Source organism: Strigops habroptila, chromosome 9 (genome assembly GCF_004027225.2).
Source record: "Strigops habroptila isolate Jane chromosome 9, bStrHab1.2.pri, whole genome shotgun sequence".
Lineage (NCBI taxonomy): Eukaryota > Metazoa > Chordata > Aves > Psittaciformes > Psittacidae > Strigops > Strigops habroptila.
This window is the reverse complement of record NC_044285.2, coordinates 19,521,933-19,539,809: the sequence shown is the minus strand read 5'-3', so window position 1 is coordinate 19,539,809 and position 17,877 is coordinate 19,521,933. Positions and strand designations below refer to the sequence as shown.

Genomic DNA, 17,877 nt, shown 5'->3' with positions numbered 1-17,877 from the left:
AGTAGGACCCACTTGTTGTTGGGTTGGTTTTTTTTTGTCATTTCCATTCTGTTTCTTCATCAGAATGCAAAACATTAAATATCGCTCCTGTAATTATGGTTAATTTCATAACCAGCACCTTAATTGGATTGGTCTCTGATGGGGAATTCTCGTAGGAGGGAGAAGCAGAAATATTTTGACGTGATCTATTCTTTCAGCTCTTTGTTTGGATTTGAGATGTCGAGTGTGAAATGGGAAACAACTGATTTAGACCTCAGAGGCAACCTGGGGGTGGCGAGCAAAGCCTGAGCGCTTGCAGAGGCTCTTCTTAGCCAAGCACAGGCAAACCTCCCCCCCTCTCCTACCTGATCCCAGCCTTTCCCCACCTCCCCTTTGGACTGGGAGCAGCCACAGAGAACCAGATTAATGGGATCTAACCCAAACTAGGAGCCAGGGGGGACATGATGGGTGAGCAGTGGCCTGGCAGCTCGCTTCTGTGCCAGCTCTGCTGTGGTACGACACAGAGCAAGGCACAGGAATGAGGATTAGGTAGAAGAACTAAATGGCAGCGGTAGCCGTGCTTTAACTGAGCCTGCTGTGCAGGAGCCAGGCGAAGGGAGGGAATTGGGGCCATAGTGCTGAGGAGCATGAAAACCTCCTTCCCTTCCTCATCCCGGGCCCATGCTGGGGGAGCATGGCACAGCTCTGCAGGCTCCCATGGGGTCTGGGTCTGCTGCCAGGACCTCAGGGATGGGAGCGACACCAAAGGGACGCCTGTTTCCTGCTGGGAATAGGGCAGGGAAGAGCCCATTGGCATCCCCAGGCCCAGATTGGGACCCCAGCCCTGTTGTGCTCCAGTGAACCAGCACTGCTCCGAGGGCAGCGGGCATCCCGGGGGGCTGTGCCATGCCGTGGCCATGCCCCGGAGCTATGGATTGCGCCGCCGCTTTGGGCTTGAGCTACGATTTGCTCCGGGAAACATGGAATTGCGCTGCCATTAGGTGCTGCCATTAAACTGATTTGTGCTCAGCCTGTTTATCCCTTTCAATGGGAAATGATACAGAAGCTGAACCGAAATGGAAACCCTGGCCTTGCATTTCCGATTTAATTCCTATGCACTGTATTTCCCTGTGATTACTTTTGTTCTCACGTACAGCCCGGCGTGCAGGCTCTGTATTATTATCAGCATCACTGGAGAGGAGGAGGAAGGGGCGGAAAGCATCTCTTTCAGCTCAAGCAAAACACAACAAAACCACCCCAAAGCAGCCCTCCATTGAGGGCAGCGGGGAACCGCTCCATTCCCGCAGTGGGTCCCTCCTCCTTCTCCATGCCCACAGGATGGAGGTGCCCGCTGGAAGACAGAAAAGGCTGAGGAACAGCACGGCACTCCTGAGGCTTCCGGCGTGCTGACACCCCTTACCACTGGCATTAAACTGATTGTGCTTTTTGCCTCTGCTTCGCAGGGCAGTGCCCCCTTGCTGGTGAAATCACTGCCTTGGATTTCATGAAATTGCCCTAAAAAATCCCAGAGTTTCCAGTTTTCTCCTCTCAACCAGTGTTTCCCACTTTTTCCTTCTTGCTTTTGGGGGAGGGATACCAGCACACCAGGAGCTCTGTGACAGCCCCTATACCTGCACAGGACATGTATCAGCAGGGCTGGCAGCATGTAGAGCCCAAATCCTGGCCAGGCCACATTCCACAGGGATTTTGGGCTGGGAAGGGCTGGCGAGGTGGTGACCCCCATCCCTGTCTGGCTGGCACTGCCTGGCCCCTGGCACCTGCTCTGCCCAGCATTGTGGGCACGCTGACTGCAGGACAGGCGTGCTCAGCCGTGGCTCAGCACAGTTGGTTTTTATCTAATCTATTTTATTGTTGAATGAAACAATAACAGCAAATACAGGCCCTGAAGACAAGCCATAAATAATGCAGAAATCAAACAAGCGAGGAAGGGGGAAAGAAAAAAGAATTATACATGTAAAACCAGCAGAGAAAGCCAGGCCAGGAAGAGGAATCTTCTCCCCGCATTTGCCATCGCTCATGTTGTCTTTGGCTCCCTTTTTTCTCCACTTCTCTCTTCCTGGAAATTCCTGCGGCACTAGATTTGTTATTATGTGAACAAAACTTAATCATAACTGGGAGGAGAGGGGGGAAGAGAGAGATCTGGCTTGAGGAAGGAGGTGGATGGAGAGGACCAGGGCTTTCATCTCTTGCAGCGCCTTGAAAGCCGTGCCCCTGCCCGAGCCCACCACCCTGTGCTCTATGTCCTGTGGGAGATGGGGCAGGGACAGCTCTGGCAATGCCACCCATGGGACCATTGATGCTGGCAGCAGGGCACACACATGCCCTCATTGCCCCATGCAGCTTGTCCCACTGATGGGTTATCACAGAGCCATCCTCGCTGGGCTGGGCTGCAGTCAGCCTCTCCTAAAAGGCGTCCCAGGCCACTTATTTTAGGCAGCAGTATAAAAATATCAGGGCCGGTCCTAAAGGGAGGTAAATCAGCAGGTTCCCTGGAGTCAGCGGATCCTCTGGCTCTATGTCCTCCGAGTCCTCTCGCTGGTATCCCCAAGGTTTCCAAGGGAAGCTGCAGCGCTCTGGAGCAGCTCTTCTCTAGGTACCCTGCACTGGTTGTAGGAGCGTTCAAGGGATGTGGCTGGGGGCAGATGTGGTGCTGTAAGTACGGTCTAAACTTCAGCTTAAGGAACAGGAGCAGTCCCTGCAGCAGCGCTGCTCTGTAGCGCTGCAGGCTCGGGATGTGCTCACTGGTCCCCATTTGCTGTTTGTGTGGCATTTGAGATGTTGATCTGGCTTTCCACCTTCAAACCAGTGCCGGGGACACAGCGGCTCAGACTTGTGGCTATTAGAGGGGGTCACATCACAAAGCTTCAGAGATGTCTCCTTATGGTTCTTACAGTGGAGGTTGCTCTTGGGCCTGGGTGTCAGGCTGGTTTGGTCTCCTGCTGAGCCAGCCCTGGGTACAGGAGGGGAGAAGGCACCAGGTATGCTCCCCTTCTCCACTTGTGTCCCTGTTTTTCTGCTGCTGGAGCTGAGGAGTGCCCCATCCCTGCTCCAGGCGCTGAGCAGAGCTCCAGGGTGCTGCAGAGCCAGGGGACACCTTTAGGCAGAGGCTGGTGGCTGGAGGGGATGGGATGTCCTCAGGCAGGGAGCAGTGGGGAGGGAGCAGCTTGTCTTGGTGCCACACAGCTCCTCACCAGGCCCTTGCTGTTGCCCCCAGGTGTGGTACTCTGGGGGATACCACAGTGGGGTATCCAAATCCCATTGGGGTTCCAGCAGCTCTGCCTGGCAGGACCTCAGGGCTGGTGGCTGGGTCTGGGGGAGCACGATGCCACCAGACCAACCATCGAGGCGAGCCCGTACAGCACCGCCATCTGCTCCCGATCTGGAGGAAACACGCTCTGGCAGTGGGGTGACTTTGTACCAGCTGCTCCTGTGCTGGAGGAGGTGGTGTCCTGCCCCTGACACAGCGCGGGGCTCAGCACCGGCACCGTGCAGCTGCGCGCCGGCTGAGTCAGCAGCACCGAGCCACGCGGGACCTGCCACGCAGCACCGGGGCCGTGAGGAGCTGCTGGGCACCATCCTCCAGCCCAGCACCTACCACTCACCCCGCCACGACAGCCGTGGAGGCAGAGCGCAGGGGATGCCTTCACAATGTCATCGTGACCCCGGCGGCTCTGCCAGAAGACGCACATTGGGCAGACCTCTCTTTCACCTCTCCGGTGCAAATGTTTCCATAGGCCTAAGAAGAGCCTGGAGTTTTTCCATCCTCTCTTCAGAGCTATAGACAGGGAAGGAAAAACATCTAGAGAGACCCTCCTGCTGTACTGAAGTGTCCTCTGCCCGGTGCTGGTTCATCACTCTGAGCTGGGTGCCTTCAGGTGAGCACCTACACCATCCTGCTGGCCCAGCCCATGTCCATGGAGACAGGAATCCCACGGAGATTTGCCAAAATAAAGAAAGAAAAGGAGAAGCCCCATTCAAGTAGCTGGTGCACGACCTTTCCAGCATCCCAGTGCACAGCATCCTCCTGCTCCTCTGGTGACCCAGCACGAAACGTCTCCGATTCTGGAGGTCCCAAGGCCAACCCTTGGGAGACATCTCCCACCGCAGCCCGTGAGCAGGGAACATGGCTGGCTCCGAGCCCAAGCTCCACACTGCACTGCACCCTTACACTCATTTATGTGTTGCTAGCTCAGGCCTTTACACCCCCTCGGCATCCACAGCTGCCTTTGCAATTACTTATTGATCACTTGTCAGGATGTTTTCTTTGCTGATGGGGCATTGAAGCATGTGCAGCCAAAGAGAGAGAAAAGGTGTTAAAAGCGCAGGAGCAAAGGAGTGAGGAGGGCGAGCAGCTCGCACACAGATGTGATTGCTGCAAGAAACAGCCTCAGCAAAAACTGCTCCGAGCTTCAGCGTCCTGCAGAGACAACCGGGATCTCCTTCCCATTGCCCTGCTCCGGTAACCTGCCTGCCAAGCCTCAAAACCACTCTCCAGGTTGGCTCTGGGCCGTCGCTGGCTGTCCCTCCACCGCACATACCTGTCCCTGCCTGGGGTTGAGCACATCCACAGCTAAACCAGTGGACAGTTGGGCTGAAGCCTCCCTCTTCCAGCATCCTGACCCTTCAGCCCATGTTTGAGCTTTTCTACTCTCCTGTGCATTCCCTTCCCTTTGTTCTGCTCTTCTTGCCCTTTGGCTCTGTGCTTCCCTGACTGACTCCCCATGTTTTGGGTGGAAAGGGCCTGTTTCCATGAGGAAACACCTTTGAGGGCAGTCCTGCAGGCTCGCTGCCGCCAGGGTCTGGTGCCAGCCAGGCGGTGTCAGTGCCGGAAGGGGATTTGCATCTTAAATACTTCTTGGTGCTCTTTTACAGCCCCAGAGCAGCTGCCAGAGCAGATCAGGTTCCTGCACACCTATTCCAGGCTCCCGCCGCGGAGCAGCTGAAAGCAGATCCCTGGGAAGGCTGAGCAAAGGCTGGGGCTGGACTCACACCTTCACGTGGTGAGCAGCGTGGTGACCCCGGCTGGGGTCTGGGGAGGGCTCCTCTCCGTGGCCCATTGCTCGCATGTCCCCACCACCCTGACCAGGGTGCTGCTCAAAGGGCCCTTCTCATCATCTGCCTGTTTCCCTGCCATTCTTGCACCCTCTTGTGCTGCTTCTGGAGGCGTTGGGGCCAGGACGGGACACAGGGCAGCCCTGTGTGCTGCAGCAGCCTGATTTCATGCCCTTCGTTAACAGCTCATCCATTAATGAAGGCCCAGAGGAAATGTGGCAGCAGCTTCCCATCGCCCAGGCCAGCGCTGTGCCTCCAGCCACTCCCAGCAATGCTCAGGGCTTCCTTTAGGCTCTTCCTCCTTGGTTTGTTTTTACCCACATGAAGCAGCATGGTCCCAGGGAGAGAAACTGTTTTGCAGTTTCTCTGCCATCCCTGACCATCCCTGGAGCCGTGCTCCCAAGGAGACTGGTTGGGAAAAGAGGAGGGAGTAGGTGGGGTGTGGAGGAAGGAGAAACAAAACAAAAGGGCCCACAAATACATGCTGGGCGCAGGGGAATGATGAAGAGAGGAGGAAATGGTCACGAACGTGTTCAGCAAATTAAAGCTTCTCCCTTTGTTTTGCTGCTTTGCAGATAGCTCCAGGAACACTTAGTGCAGAGCCCGGGGTCTGGATAAGCAACTCTTTTAGCAGCAGGAAAGGTTGTTAAATATTTATTTGTAAACCTGGAGTCTTTATCTCTAAAATGTAGTCAAGTTCAATAAAATCTGATTTAGCTGGAGCAGCTCGGAGGAGACAGAGCCCTGACTCCGAGCACGGTGCCTCAGCAGCTCTCCGTGGAGCCAGGAGGACAGAGATGGGGTGTGGGATGGACAGAGGGACGGGGCACATGCTCCCCCAACACCGCAGGGTCCCGCACGCCAGGGATGTGGCTTGCTCCGTCCTGGATCGCCTGTTGTCGTTTGATGTTCTCCGAAGCATCTGGTTCAAGGGTGCCTGTCTCGCACGCTGTAATTTATGGCTGCCAGGTGGGGTTAGTGCTGACTCAGGGCGCTGTGCCGCTGGCTCGCTGCCACGCGGTGCTGAGGAGCGCTGGGCACCCCAGAGGGGCAGGGACAGCGGTGACAGTGTGGGGCACGGCCGCCCCCGGGGCAGGAGGGCAGCAGCAGCGCTGGTGGGTTTGCTGTCCCCGGACGCGCTCCTCTGCGCTGGGGCAGCCAGTGCCCATCGCGATGGAGCGAACCCCACGCACGCCAGCGCTCCAGCCCAGCCCCGGGCTCCGTTTCCAGGCACAGGCCCAGAATAGCATCTTTCCTGCCAGCGCTCAGCCCAGCCGGCGGCATGCAGCAGGTCCCGCTGCATTTAGCACCGAGGCAGCACGGCTCCAGCACGCTCATCTGTGCCACCAGGCTGGACTTTGGAGCTCTGGTCCCCAGGCGGTGCGGTGGCGAGGATGGGTCAGTGGGTGCCAGGGCTCTGAGCAGGAGTTCTGCTTTGGTCTGCACTGGTTTGTGTGTTGCCTCAAGGCAGCGAGTCGGCAGCTGGTTCTTCTTTTATTGGTTCCCTTTTTTAATGTGAGGAATGAGAGGCACGTTCACGCTGGAGGCTGCAGCTCTCCCTGGGCTGTGTGAGAGAGACAGGGTCTGATCCTGCCTGGCAGCACCTGCTGGGGCCATGGCTGGGCACCCTGCAGGCGTGCTCAGACCTGTTTCATGGTTCCTCTTCAGGATAAATCTGGGAGGGCTTCAATTTTGAAAGCTCTTTGGTGGTGCTTGGGCTTGGTCATGTCCCAGGTTCCTGCAGGTGGCTGAGAGCAGCCACCATGGTCTCCCTGCTCCCTCCGGTGACACCAAGCCCTCTCCCCAGTCACCCAAGCCCATCCAAGGCAGCCTCAGCCCCTTGCCCAGCACAGGCCACTGCATGGTGGCAGACATAGGATGGCTGAAAGGAGCCCTACCTTTGGGCTGAGGTTGGCTGCTGTGCTGCTGGGGGGCAGGGGGAGGGTCAGCGTGATGGTTGCTGTAAAGCCACATGTAGGTTGTTGACCCCAGCTCACAAAAAATTCACCATTTGAGTTGGTTTTAGAAGGGCATCTCTTAATATCCGCCTCACCTTGAGGCACAAATATCCTCTCTGAAACAGCAGAGGTAAATGGGAACCAGAAGTGATTTAAAGCTCATCCTAGCCCAGAATTTTGCAGCTTATTCATTGTCTTACATCCAAAGCTCTTCTGTGACTGTGGCTATTAAGATTACGGATGTTTTTGTCAGGGATTGTATTTATCACAGATTTAAATTTAGCTGAGAACTAATAACATGTGAGGTGTGTCTAGCCTTTAATTCTACACAAGTGGGCTTGTCTCCACTTTAACACCATGCAGATTTTGCTTCCTTCATCTATCACCTCTTCGCTTATGTTTTAGCCACTGACACCACATCACTCCCAGCAGCTCTGGCCACTGCCCCTCTGCCGAGGCCAGTGTGGGGACAAGCAGCGTGTTGCAGGTGCCATCCCCTTCCCACCGGTAGAGGCAGGATTTGGCCTGGTGGAGGTCCGTGTGTTGGGCCCTGCGGTGGATGTGGCCCAGCAGGGACCAGCGCATGGCTGCACGCACGGGCAGAGCAGAGATTGCAGCACACAGCCAAATAAGGCCGGCTGCCTGGCACTCTAATGAGCTGAAATCTTTTCAACCCTGGGATAATTAAGCCCCTTCGACTGTATTTTGTTTTGCATGTAGCATTGTGCTTGCTTTGATGGCTTTCTCAGCACGGCTGTGAGGAGCAGGAATTGGTTTCTGAGAAACAGCGGCTGAGGGATGCTGCGAGTGGCAAGTGGGATGGATGTGGGAGCAGCAGTGCCATGGGCACATCACCGGCAGGAGGAGGGGGCCACATGCTGCCCATTGGGAGACATGGTGAGGTGGCACAGGGGACCTCTGGCAGCACAAGCCTGGGGAGCAAATCCATGGGCACAGTTGCCCAAGAGCTGCCAACCTGGAGCACAAGTGTGATGAGGAACAGCTGAGGGACCTGGGGGGGTTTAGTCTGGAGAAGAGAAGGCTCAGGGGGGACCTTATTGCTCTCTGCAACTGCCTGACAGGAGGATGGAGCCAGGAGGGGGCTGGTCTCTGCTCCCAAGGAACAAGGGACGGGACAAGAGGAAACGGCCTGAAGCTGCACCAGGGGAGGTTTAGATGGAGATGAGGAACAATTTCTTCCCCAAAGGGTGCTCAGGCATTGGAACAGGCTGCCCAGGGCAGTGCTGGAGCCACCGTCCCTGCAAGTGTTCACACACCGTGTAGCCGAGGCCCTCAGTGCCATGGGTTAGTGGTGGCCTTGGCAGTGCTGGGGAATGGTTAGACTTGATGAGCTTAAAGATCTTTTCCAACCTGAGTGGTTCCATGACTCTAACTGGTGGCGCTGTCCCGGCCCCAGCCCACCCCAGCGGCATCACAACAGTAGCAGCAGCCCTGCTTGTGTTTGTAAGGCTGCCCAGCAGCGTCAGCACTGGGGAGGTGATGACATGGGAGATGATTAATTGTAAATACCCGGCAAATGGCTCTTTGCAGCCTGGCCCCAAGCCCGAGCCAACCTGCTGGAGATGTTTCCACTGGACTGGGAGGCGCTGGATTGGGATGGGCAGGAAGGAGCTCAGCACCACTGCCAGGGAAGCGGCGTGGGACCAGCTCCTGGTCCTACAGACCTGCTTTGGGGATCCCCCACAACCAGCCCCACTGTGCAGGTAGCAGGGGAAGGGATGGAAAAGGGCAGTGAACCTGGAGGAAGCTGTGGGAGGAGTTCTGTGGGGACTCCTGGTGTGCCAAGGCCTGGTGGTTTCCGAGGTGGTGCTGGGGGACATGTTTATGGCCAGTCCATCATCTTTATCCTTGCATCTCGCAAAGAAATTTTGAATCATTTTTGGGGAACAAAAGTTAGACTTGAGTCATCTGTCTGTAGGAAATGATGGATGTAAAGCGACGCAATGGAGGTAATGCACAGAATATGTACCAGACCCATAAATAGTGCCGGAGCACTAGGGAAAGTAGTGTACAGGATATAATGATGGTTACAAACAGAGCCAGTGGAAGTAATGTGTTGAGTATATTCAGCGATAGCCATAAATAGCATTAGTGGAAGCAATGCAGAGTGCGCACATAACAATAGATATAAACACGGGCTGGAGTAGCTGTACATCTAACATGCAATATTAATATGATTTGATCCCTCGTAACAGCTCGAGCAATGAGGAAATAAATGCAATAGAGGCAGCACGACCACGAGGGGGTCACCCAGCCCTTCCAGGGCCTTTCCCAGCTGAGACCAGGCAGAGCCCCTCATCACCCCTCGGACCCCTCATGACCCACAAAACCCTCATCACATAAACCCCCTCATCACCCCACAGACCCCTTCATTACCCTGCAGACCCCCTCATTCACCCCCAGACTCCTTCATCACCCACAGACCCCCTCAGGGGCTGGTTCCCGTGGAGCTGTTGTGGTTGCTCCCCACTTGGACACCCCACTACTGGCTGATCCCAAGGAGGGATCCCCAGATGCTCGATCCTGCACTCGGCTTCTCTGCCTTTGCAGAGCAGCCTTTATATTCAGGCTCCATCTACAGGGAACAGAATAATTTCAAGAGCTTAAAATAGGCTGCAGATAGATGTGTTTAGTATTAAATTATTTTTTTAAGAAGCCGAGGAAGCGAGGTCTGTCTGACACAGATTTCTCAAGGCTTTCCACTCAAAGTCTGCGCACGTTCACTCATCAAATGGAAAGTTGGGGTGTGGGGAGAAAAGTGGTCTTGGGCTGGATTTCAGCTGGGAAATGCGAACCTCTGCTCTGCCTTGGCAGTGCCCTTCGCCTTAGTGCCAGCACTACCCAGACTAAACTTCTTGCTGTGGATGGTGCCCGTCGTTTGCTCACGTCCCCCTTGCTCTTTCTCTCCCCCGTGTTACCTGCAGGTGAGAGATAGGATGGTAGCTGGGGAGGCGAGTATGCGCAGCCCACTCCTGGCCTGCTGGCAGCCGATTCTCCTCCTGATGCTGGGATCCATCCTGTCCGGCTCCGCCACGGGCTGCCCGCCGCGCTGCGAGTGCTCTGCCCAGGAGCGCGCCGTCCTGTGCCACAGGAAGAGGTTCATGGTCGTGCCGGAGGGGATCCCCACCGAGACCAGGCTGCTGGACTTGGGCAAGAACCGCATCAAGACGCTCAACCAGGATGAATTTGCCAACTACCCTCACCTGGAGGAGCTGGAGCTAAATGAGAACATTATCAGTGCCATTGAACCTGGGGCTTTCAACAACCTCTTCAACCTCAGGACGCTGGGGCTCAGGAGTAACAGGCTCAAGCTGATCCCCTTGGGGGTGTTTACTGGACTCAGCAACCTTACCAAGCTAGACATTAGTGAGAATAAAATTGTGATCCTCCTAGACTACATGTTCCAGGACTTGTACAACCTCAAGTCTTTGGAAGTGGGGGACAACGACCTTGTCTACATCTCCCACCGGGCCTTCAGTGGCCTCAACAGCCTGGAGCAACTGACCCTGGAGAAATGCAACCTGACCTCCATCCCCACGGAGGCTCTGTCTCACCTTCATGGCTTGATCGTGCTGCGCCTGCGCCATCTGAACATCAACACCATCCGGGATTACTCATTCAAGAGGCTGTACCGGCTCAAGGTCCTTGAGATCTCACACTGGCCCTACCTGGATACCATGACATCCAACTGCCTCTACGGGTTGAACCTGACCTCCTTGTCCATCACCCACTGCAATCTGACGTCCATCCCGTACGTGTCGGTGAGGCACTTGGTTTACCTCCGGTTCCTGAACCTGTCCTACAACCCCATTGTCACCATCGAGGGCTCCATGCTCCATGACCTGCTCAGGCTGCAGGAGATCCAGCTGGTGGGAGGGCAGCTCACCACGGTCGAGCCCTTCGCCTTCCGCGGCCTCAACTACCTGCGCATCCTGAACGTGTCAGGGAATTTGCTGACCACCCTGGAGGAGTCGGCTTTCCACTCCGTGGGCAACCTGGAGACGCTCATCCTCGACAACAACCCCTTAGCCTGCGACTGCCGCTTGCTCTGGGTTTTCCGGCGGCGATGGAGGTTGAACTTCAACAAGCAGCAGCCCACTTGCTCCACCCCCGAGTTCGTCCAGGGCAAGGAGTTCAAAGACTTCCCCGATGTCCTCCTGCCCAACTACTTCACCTGCCGCCGAGCACGGATACGGGACCGCAAACCTCAGCAGATCTTTGTGGACGAAGGCCACACAGTCCATTTTGTCTGCCGGGCAGATGGGGACCCGCCTCCCACCATCATGTGGCTGTCTCCCCGCAAGCACCTCATCTCTACCAAAACCAACGGGCGGCTCACTGTCTTCCCTGACGGCACGCTGGAGGTGCGCTACGCCCAGATCCAGGACAATGGCACCTACCTATGCATCGCCAGCAACGCGGGTGGCAACGACACCATGCTGGCCCACCTGCACGTGCGCAGCTACTCCCCAGACTGGCCCCACCAGCCCAACAAGACCTTCGCGTTCATCTCCAACCAGCCCAACGAGAGCGATGCCAACAGCACGCGCGCCACCGTGCCTTTCCCCTTTGACATCAAGACTCTCATCATCGCCACCACCATGGGCTTCATTTCCTTCCTGGGCGTCGTGCTCTTCTGTCTGGTGCTCCTCTTCCTGTGGAGCCGGGGGAAAGGCAACACCAAGCACAACATTGAGATCGAGTACGTGCCACGGAAGTCCGACGCGGGCATCAGCTCTGCCGACGCGCCGCGCAAGTTCAACATGAAAATGATTTAAACCAGGCAACAATTTGCAAATAATAATGGTGGGTTGGTTGTTCTGTTTTTGGTTTTGTTTTTTCTTTTTTTAAAAAAAAAAGAGAACAAATGAACAAAATAAAAAATAATTTAACAACAAACATTGCTACAAACATACCGACCTCTCTCCTTCCACCACGTCCTCCGCCCCTGTCCAAACCCACTGCATCCGCACTGTCACCACCTCTTCCTCCTCCTCTTCTTCTTTATACCAGGAAAAACATTCAGCCGATGTCTTCAGGACTCCTGTGTTTGTAAGGACTTTGTCTGATGGACTCTGGTGTCAGATATAACTCTGAAAGGGAAACACAACAGGGGGGGTAAAGAAAGGAAAAAAAAAAAAAAAAGAAATAAAATCAATAAAAAGTTACGAACTTTCTTCTGTAACTTTGATTTCAACAATTATGGATTTTTATGAAAACTTGAAATAATAAAAAAAACCCTATTTCCTATAGATAGTTGGAATGCAAAATCTTGACTTCTTGATCTGTCCAGTTCCGTACCTGGCGAGTGCTCCCTTCCTCGCCACCACGCCAAGAACAGCCCCAGGCCAGGGTGAGAATCCCACTGACACCGAAGGTTTGCACCCCACCAAAGGGGTCCTGGGCCCTGCACAGCATCGAGAGGAGTACACTTTTTGTTCCCAAGGACCTGTTGTGGGTTTGAAGCCAGTTCTCTGCCCACCCCAAAGCCTGGGGGAGCGGGACTGCGCTGGTGTGGAGCAGCAGGACCTAGCAGGGCTGAGTGTGCCTGTCCTCTGTGTGCTGAGGAGGACACAAAGCCCCATCACAGAGCAGGCAGCAGCTCACCATGCCCATGGCCTCTGGGCTGAGAGCCAGCGGGACTGGGCTTTGCCTGGGCAGTGCTGGGGGTACCTGGAGATCCTGCTGCCTCTTAGGTGGGGAAGAGGACTTGCTGCCCGTCATTGCCAGCAGTACCATGGTGTCACCTCTCTGATGGAGCACAAGCTGGCTCTTTGTGCTATGGACAGCTGTCCCTGCAGGCAGGGATGCTGCATTTCCAGCAGCACCTTTGCTGGCAGCACAAGCAGGCAGTGCCCTGCCTGCCCCCGCCTGCCCGGGTACCCCCAGCCCCTGCTACCCAGCAGCTCCAGTGCTGCTCCCCAACTGCCTGTAATGATTCTTATGGTGATTAATTCTTCCCTGTGAGGGTGCTGAGGCGCTGGCACAGGGTGCCCAGAGAAGCTGTGGCTGCCCCATCCCTGGCAGTGTTCAAGACCAGGTTGGACACAGGGACTTGGAGTAACCTGCTCTACTGGAAGGTCTCCCTGCCTGTGGCAGGGGGTTGGAACTGGATGAGCTTAAGTTCCTTTCCAATCCTAACCCTTCTATGGGTTCTGGGCTTGCAGGAGACCTTGTCTAAAAAAAACCCTAAAATTACATTTGTTTATAAACACACTCAATGCACAGCCTGAGCTGAGCACAGGGCTGTAGCAGGGAGGTGCTGGCTGCCCTGGTGCTAGGCTCCAGCTTGCCCATCACCATAGTGTCTGGTCATCAGGCAGCAATCTCCCTTTGCTGAGCTCTGGTTCTTGGGATCAGGAGGTCTGGAAGGTTTGTATTGTCTCAATGAGGAAAATAAGAGGAACAGGTTAAACTGGCTGGTGTGGGGGCCACCCTGCCCTGAGACAGGCTACCTACATCAGTGAGACAGCATCAGCATGGAAGTGGTGTACAGCAGATGAATTAGAAGGAGCAAGTCAGGAGGACAACCCCAGAGAGAGGGAGTGAAATTAAGAGACAGCAATGGGCAAAGAGATGTCTCAAGTCAAGCTTCAAAAATAGAGAAGCACCATCAGAGCAGCTCAACCCTTCCCCTGTTGGTTGGTGCCAACTTACCAGCCCTCAGAAGGTGCAGAACGGGGTGAAGGCCACAGCCAGCCCTCCATGGAGCCTTTCCATGGGAGAGACAGGGCTGGCACCATGGCTTGGGGACCCCAGAACAGCCTCTGGCTGTGCTCAAGCACAAAACATCCCTGCACGCAGTGGCAATAGGGGCACTAAAGGCTTTTATAAGCATCACTGAGGTCCTGTCACCACCAGGAGCGGTGGCACCGCACTGGCCAGCAGCTTCCCAGCCAGCCCAGCCCTGGCAGCATCTCCGAGGTGCATGAGCTGGATTTGCATGCTTGATTTGTAAAGCACTTAAGGAGTCTTCAGGGATCAAAGTCACTATACAGATGATAAAAAATACGCGACAGGAACCTGGAGCGCCGACAGGGAAAAGAATAGATTTGCTTTTCTTCCAGCAACGTGCCAATCTAGAAGAACCAACCTGAAACATCTGTGCTCATGGGGAGTGGGGATTTTTTTTGCTGGTTTCAGCTTTCTATTCATCTTCAAACAAAACATTTTGTGTTTCTCTCTCCGCAGCGGGTTTCAGGAGCTTTGATTTGTTAGTTTCTCATCTCTAACCCATCTTTCCTTTACAACTCCGAAACCAAAACAGTTTTTTTTTAAGAGCCTTTTTGCTTTTGTTTTGCTTTTTAAAAGAGCCAAAGCAAAAATGCTTCTTTGCAGCTTCCCCTCCCACTGGTGTTTAACCAACATTCTCAGTGAGCTAAATACAAAACCACAAACAGCAACACACCAACCTCAGCCTGCTGCTGCAGGCAGGCGTGCTGGGCTCCATCTGCACCCCAGACCCTGCTCCAGGGACCCCGAGCACCGGCTTGGAGCCACAATCCCCTGGGAGAGGCCGGGATGCACCGAGGCGTCAGCCCTCCAAAAGGTTGTTGCCAGGACTGACAATAACTCAATCGGTTGCTGAGAGGTGGAGGGGGGTCTCCGTGGTGCTGGGCAGCTCTTAACACTGGCAGTCTGAGAGAGCTTCTTAATTGGCTCATTATCCTTTCTTAATGCTGTAAATAAAAGAGCTAATTCAACACACATAGATTTAAGAGAAGAAAATACTAATAAGCAAGTCCAACAAGGTGTTTGCAGCACACTGCAGTGTCCCAGCAATCAAAGGGAGGAATCAAGTTTTTCACTGTTACAAAAAGAAGCTTTAAAAAAAGGAGAGAGAAAATGATTCCCTTTCCTGTGTAACATCTCAGGCTGTGCCAGCACAGGGTTCTTCCCAGCCTAGACCCCCATATGCCCCCAGACTCCCCATCTCTGCTGCTCAAAACCCTCCTGGGGGAAGCCCCGCTGCTTGCCCCACATCCAAGCTGCAGCTCAGAGCCTCTCCTTAGCGAGCTCGCTCGATGCTCTGTGGCACTGCTGCTGCCGCCACACAGTTTATTATCCACACCGATTCTTTAATCTTCAGTGCTTTGTGAACTGGATAATTTATTTCTTTTCAGTCACCATGTGGTTAAAGCAGATGGATGGAGCGGAAGAAAAGCATCTCGGAGTGGCCAGAATCTCAGCTCAGCCATTTTCGTGGCTGGTAAAGATGGGGAGAATAAAACACAGCTAAAGAATAAACTCTCTTTCTTTCCTTTGTTGTAATGTACAGTATGTTTCTATTGCAGTTTAATCAGGGGTGAGAAAGCAAGGGCATTGCTCTTCAGGTAACCATGGGCTGTGTTTCAGAACCAGACAGCACTTTCCATTCCTTTGAATAAGGATAAATACAAAGCAGCAGTTACAAAACAACTTAAAAGAGGTAGCAAAAAACCCCAGGAGAGATGTGTTTAGGGCATGGAGGGGAATCACACCTTACCTCCTCTGCTTCCAAGACTGGGAGCCCTGGGGGGGTGTCCATGACAGGCACCCTGTGCTGGGATGCGGCAGTGAGGAGGACAGGGGTTATTCAGGACTTCCAGCCCGCTCCAGGCACTTCCCTCCCCACCGGGCTCCATATTTCCTCCCAGGACACGCCAGGGGCTGTGCCTGGCTCTCCCCTTCTGCTGCTGAGGCAGGAGCAGAGTTATGAGCACCCTGCAGCAGAGACATTTGTACCCACCGGCTCCCTGATCCACTCCATCAATCCCTGCGCCCGCTCAGCCCCTCTCCCCGGATCAGCAGCTCAAAAAGCCAGGGTTGATACCAACACCTTTACCCACACAGGGGTGAGGTGACCAGAGGAGAGGGGTTCAGGCTGGCCCTGCACCCCATAGCACCCCACATTCCCCCGGCTCTCTGCCCGCAGACCCTGGCTGCGCTGCCCAGGCTTACTGCCTTCCCCCATTTCCATCAGGCCTTATCATGCTTCATTTTACTCTTCTCTCACTACCTGCCTCCCCCCTCTTATCTCTGCTTCAGAGTCAATTTTTTATTCTCTCCCTTTTTTTGTCTCCTTATCACTCGCTCCCTTTTATTTGTTAAAATACTTTCTGCCTCCTGCGCTCCTCTGTCTCTCTCCTGCCATTCCTCTCTCTCAAGTGCTCTTCTCTCCCCGCCACATCTGTGCGTGCTCCTCGCAGTCCCCTCTCTGCACAGACATTTCTCCCTGCCTCCCTCCTCCACTCACAGGGTCTCATCCTGCTCCCTCCACAGCGAGCAGCACAGTGGTACAGAGGGGCAGGCGGAAAGACCTTTGGGGTTTGCCTCCTTTCCTCCTTTCCCTGCCTCATTCCCTCTCTTCCCCACCCTCCTGCCCTGCTCCCCATCTCTCTGACCCTGCCATGAGTAGATGCAGCTCCTCCAGGAAAAAAGCAGAGCTATTGCTTTCCTCCCTGTTTTTCCTGGGTCTGTATCTGCATGCTTATGATAGATTTACTGTGATTCTATCGGTTTATGATTAAAACCCATAAATTTTACTAGGCCCTTTTCTTATTTTCCATAATACACAGGATTCAAGGCAATCAAATTTTAACTGGGAAGCATGGGCTGTGCAGTTAGGTTCCAGTGTAATGGGGAACGGTTCATTTCCCAATCCACCCCCATTACTGTTGGTACTAAAGAAATATTGCCCTGTGAAAGAGATTTTTCCTCAATTCCCTTTAAAACCACATCCTTACCTGAGCAAAGGACCGGAGGAACAATATAAACCTCGACTAACACACAGTGCCCCCTGCCACTGTGGTTTGTTCCCATCCTGAGGTTTCCAAACAGTTTTCCAGCAGAGCCAGGTGGGTGCTGAGGGTCTTGGGGTGGTAGTTGTGGGTCCCTGGCAGCTGCTCCATCTCAGCTCCCCATCACCAGGCAGCGGGTAGCTCCAGCCCCTCCGGAGATTTCATCATGTGCCTGTTACGATCCAGGTAATAAGACTTTTCATTCAAATGAGCAAATTTATTCCGGTGGCACTTTAATAACAAAATCAATAAAACTACACTTCCCAGCAGGGCTTTATCATATGCTAAAACTACAGCATATTGCCTGGATATACTCAATTCTCTCCCTGAAATAAAGTGCAAAGTTTAGAAGACAGATGACACCATTTGCAGCACTAGTAGGATAACGCCCTAATAAATCCACAGCCACCTGGGCACTTCAGAGTTGTCACACACTGCACTCGGTGGCCACTGGGAACTTCCCAGAGGCAGCGAGAATGGGAATGAGACCTTTGTGCTCCTTGGGCTCACAGTGCAGATGTGGAGCGTGGGCTCTGGAGCACAACCCTGCTGTCAAAGCAGCGAGGTATCCATGCACACAGAGCAGCCAGAGCAGACTGCGTACGTGGGAGCATCATGGAGCCAGTTATCGGTGCAGGTTACCTGATCTGTGGTGGCTCCCTCCGAAAGAAGCAGCTGTGATGGGATGGGAAGGTGAGCATCCAGCTTGGAGAGCAGCCGCTCCATGTGGCCTCTCCCAGCAGAGCTCCTCGGTATCGCCACCAAGCTGGAAAAGAGATGGGACAGTCAGGAAATGCTGCTGGTCCCGCAAGAGTCAGCAGCACCCCAGGACAGGCAGTGCCCACGTAAGAGGACAGTTGCTGCCCTGCCCTGCATGGTGCTGTGCACCCCTCCATGCAGGATCCCACCTCCTGAGCTCTGCGGCTGCTCTTCCATGGACCCTCTCGCTCCCTCCCCACCTCGCCATCCCCCTCAATTACCACTCCATCACTCTTCCCCACATCATTACACTCCAGCATGTTGCCTGACATGAAATTACAGCTCTTCCCTCCTCCATCATCCTTCCC

The 17,877-nt window shown here is 54.4% G+C and overlaps 1 protein-coding gene and 1 long non-coding RNA gene across 5 annotated transcripts in view; one reads left to right on the top strand and one right to left on the bottom strand.

The window, feature by feature from the left end:
* LINGO1 (leucine rich repeat and Ig domain containing 1) overlaps positions 1-12,301 on the top strand; it is a 154,927-nt gene extending 142,626 nt beyond the window's left edge. For 3 of the 4 annotated variants that reach the window (XM_030498531.1, XM_030498529.1, XM_030498530.1), the window contains one exon: positions 9,956-12,301. In XM_030498531.1, the coding sequence (XP_030354391.1) occupies positions 9,968-11,809 (1,842 nt within the window). In that variant the 5' untranslated portion in view covers positions 9,956-9,967 and the 3' untranslated portion in view covers positions 11,810-12,301. Of the gene's footprint in view, positions 1-3,219; positions 5,001-9,955 lie in introns of those variants that run through there. The other variant, XM_030498532.1, reaches the window with a different exon arrangement.
* A 2,138-nt stretch (positions 12,302-14,439) lies between these two features.
* Positions 14,440-17,599, bottom strand: LOC115613273. Its single transcript, XR_003993333.1, has 3 exons — positions 17,453-17,599; positions 16,757-16,982; positions 14,440-14,710 (listed from the first exon to the last, which is right to left on the bottom strand). It is a non-coding gene; the product is annotated as an uncharacterized LOC115613273 (long non-coding RNA).
* Between the last annotated feature and the right edge of the window lie 278 nt (positions 17,600-17,877).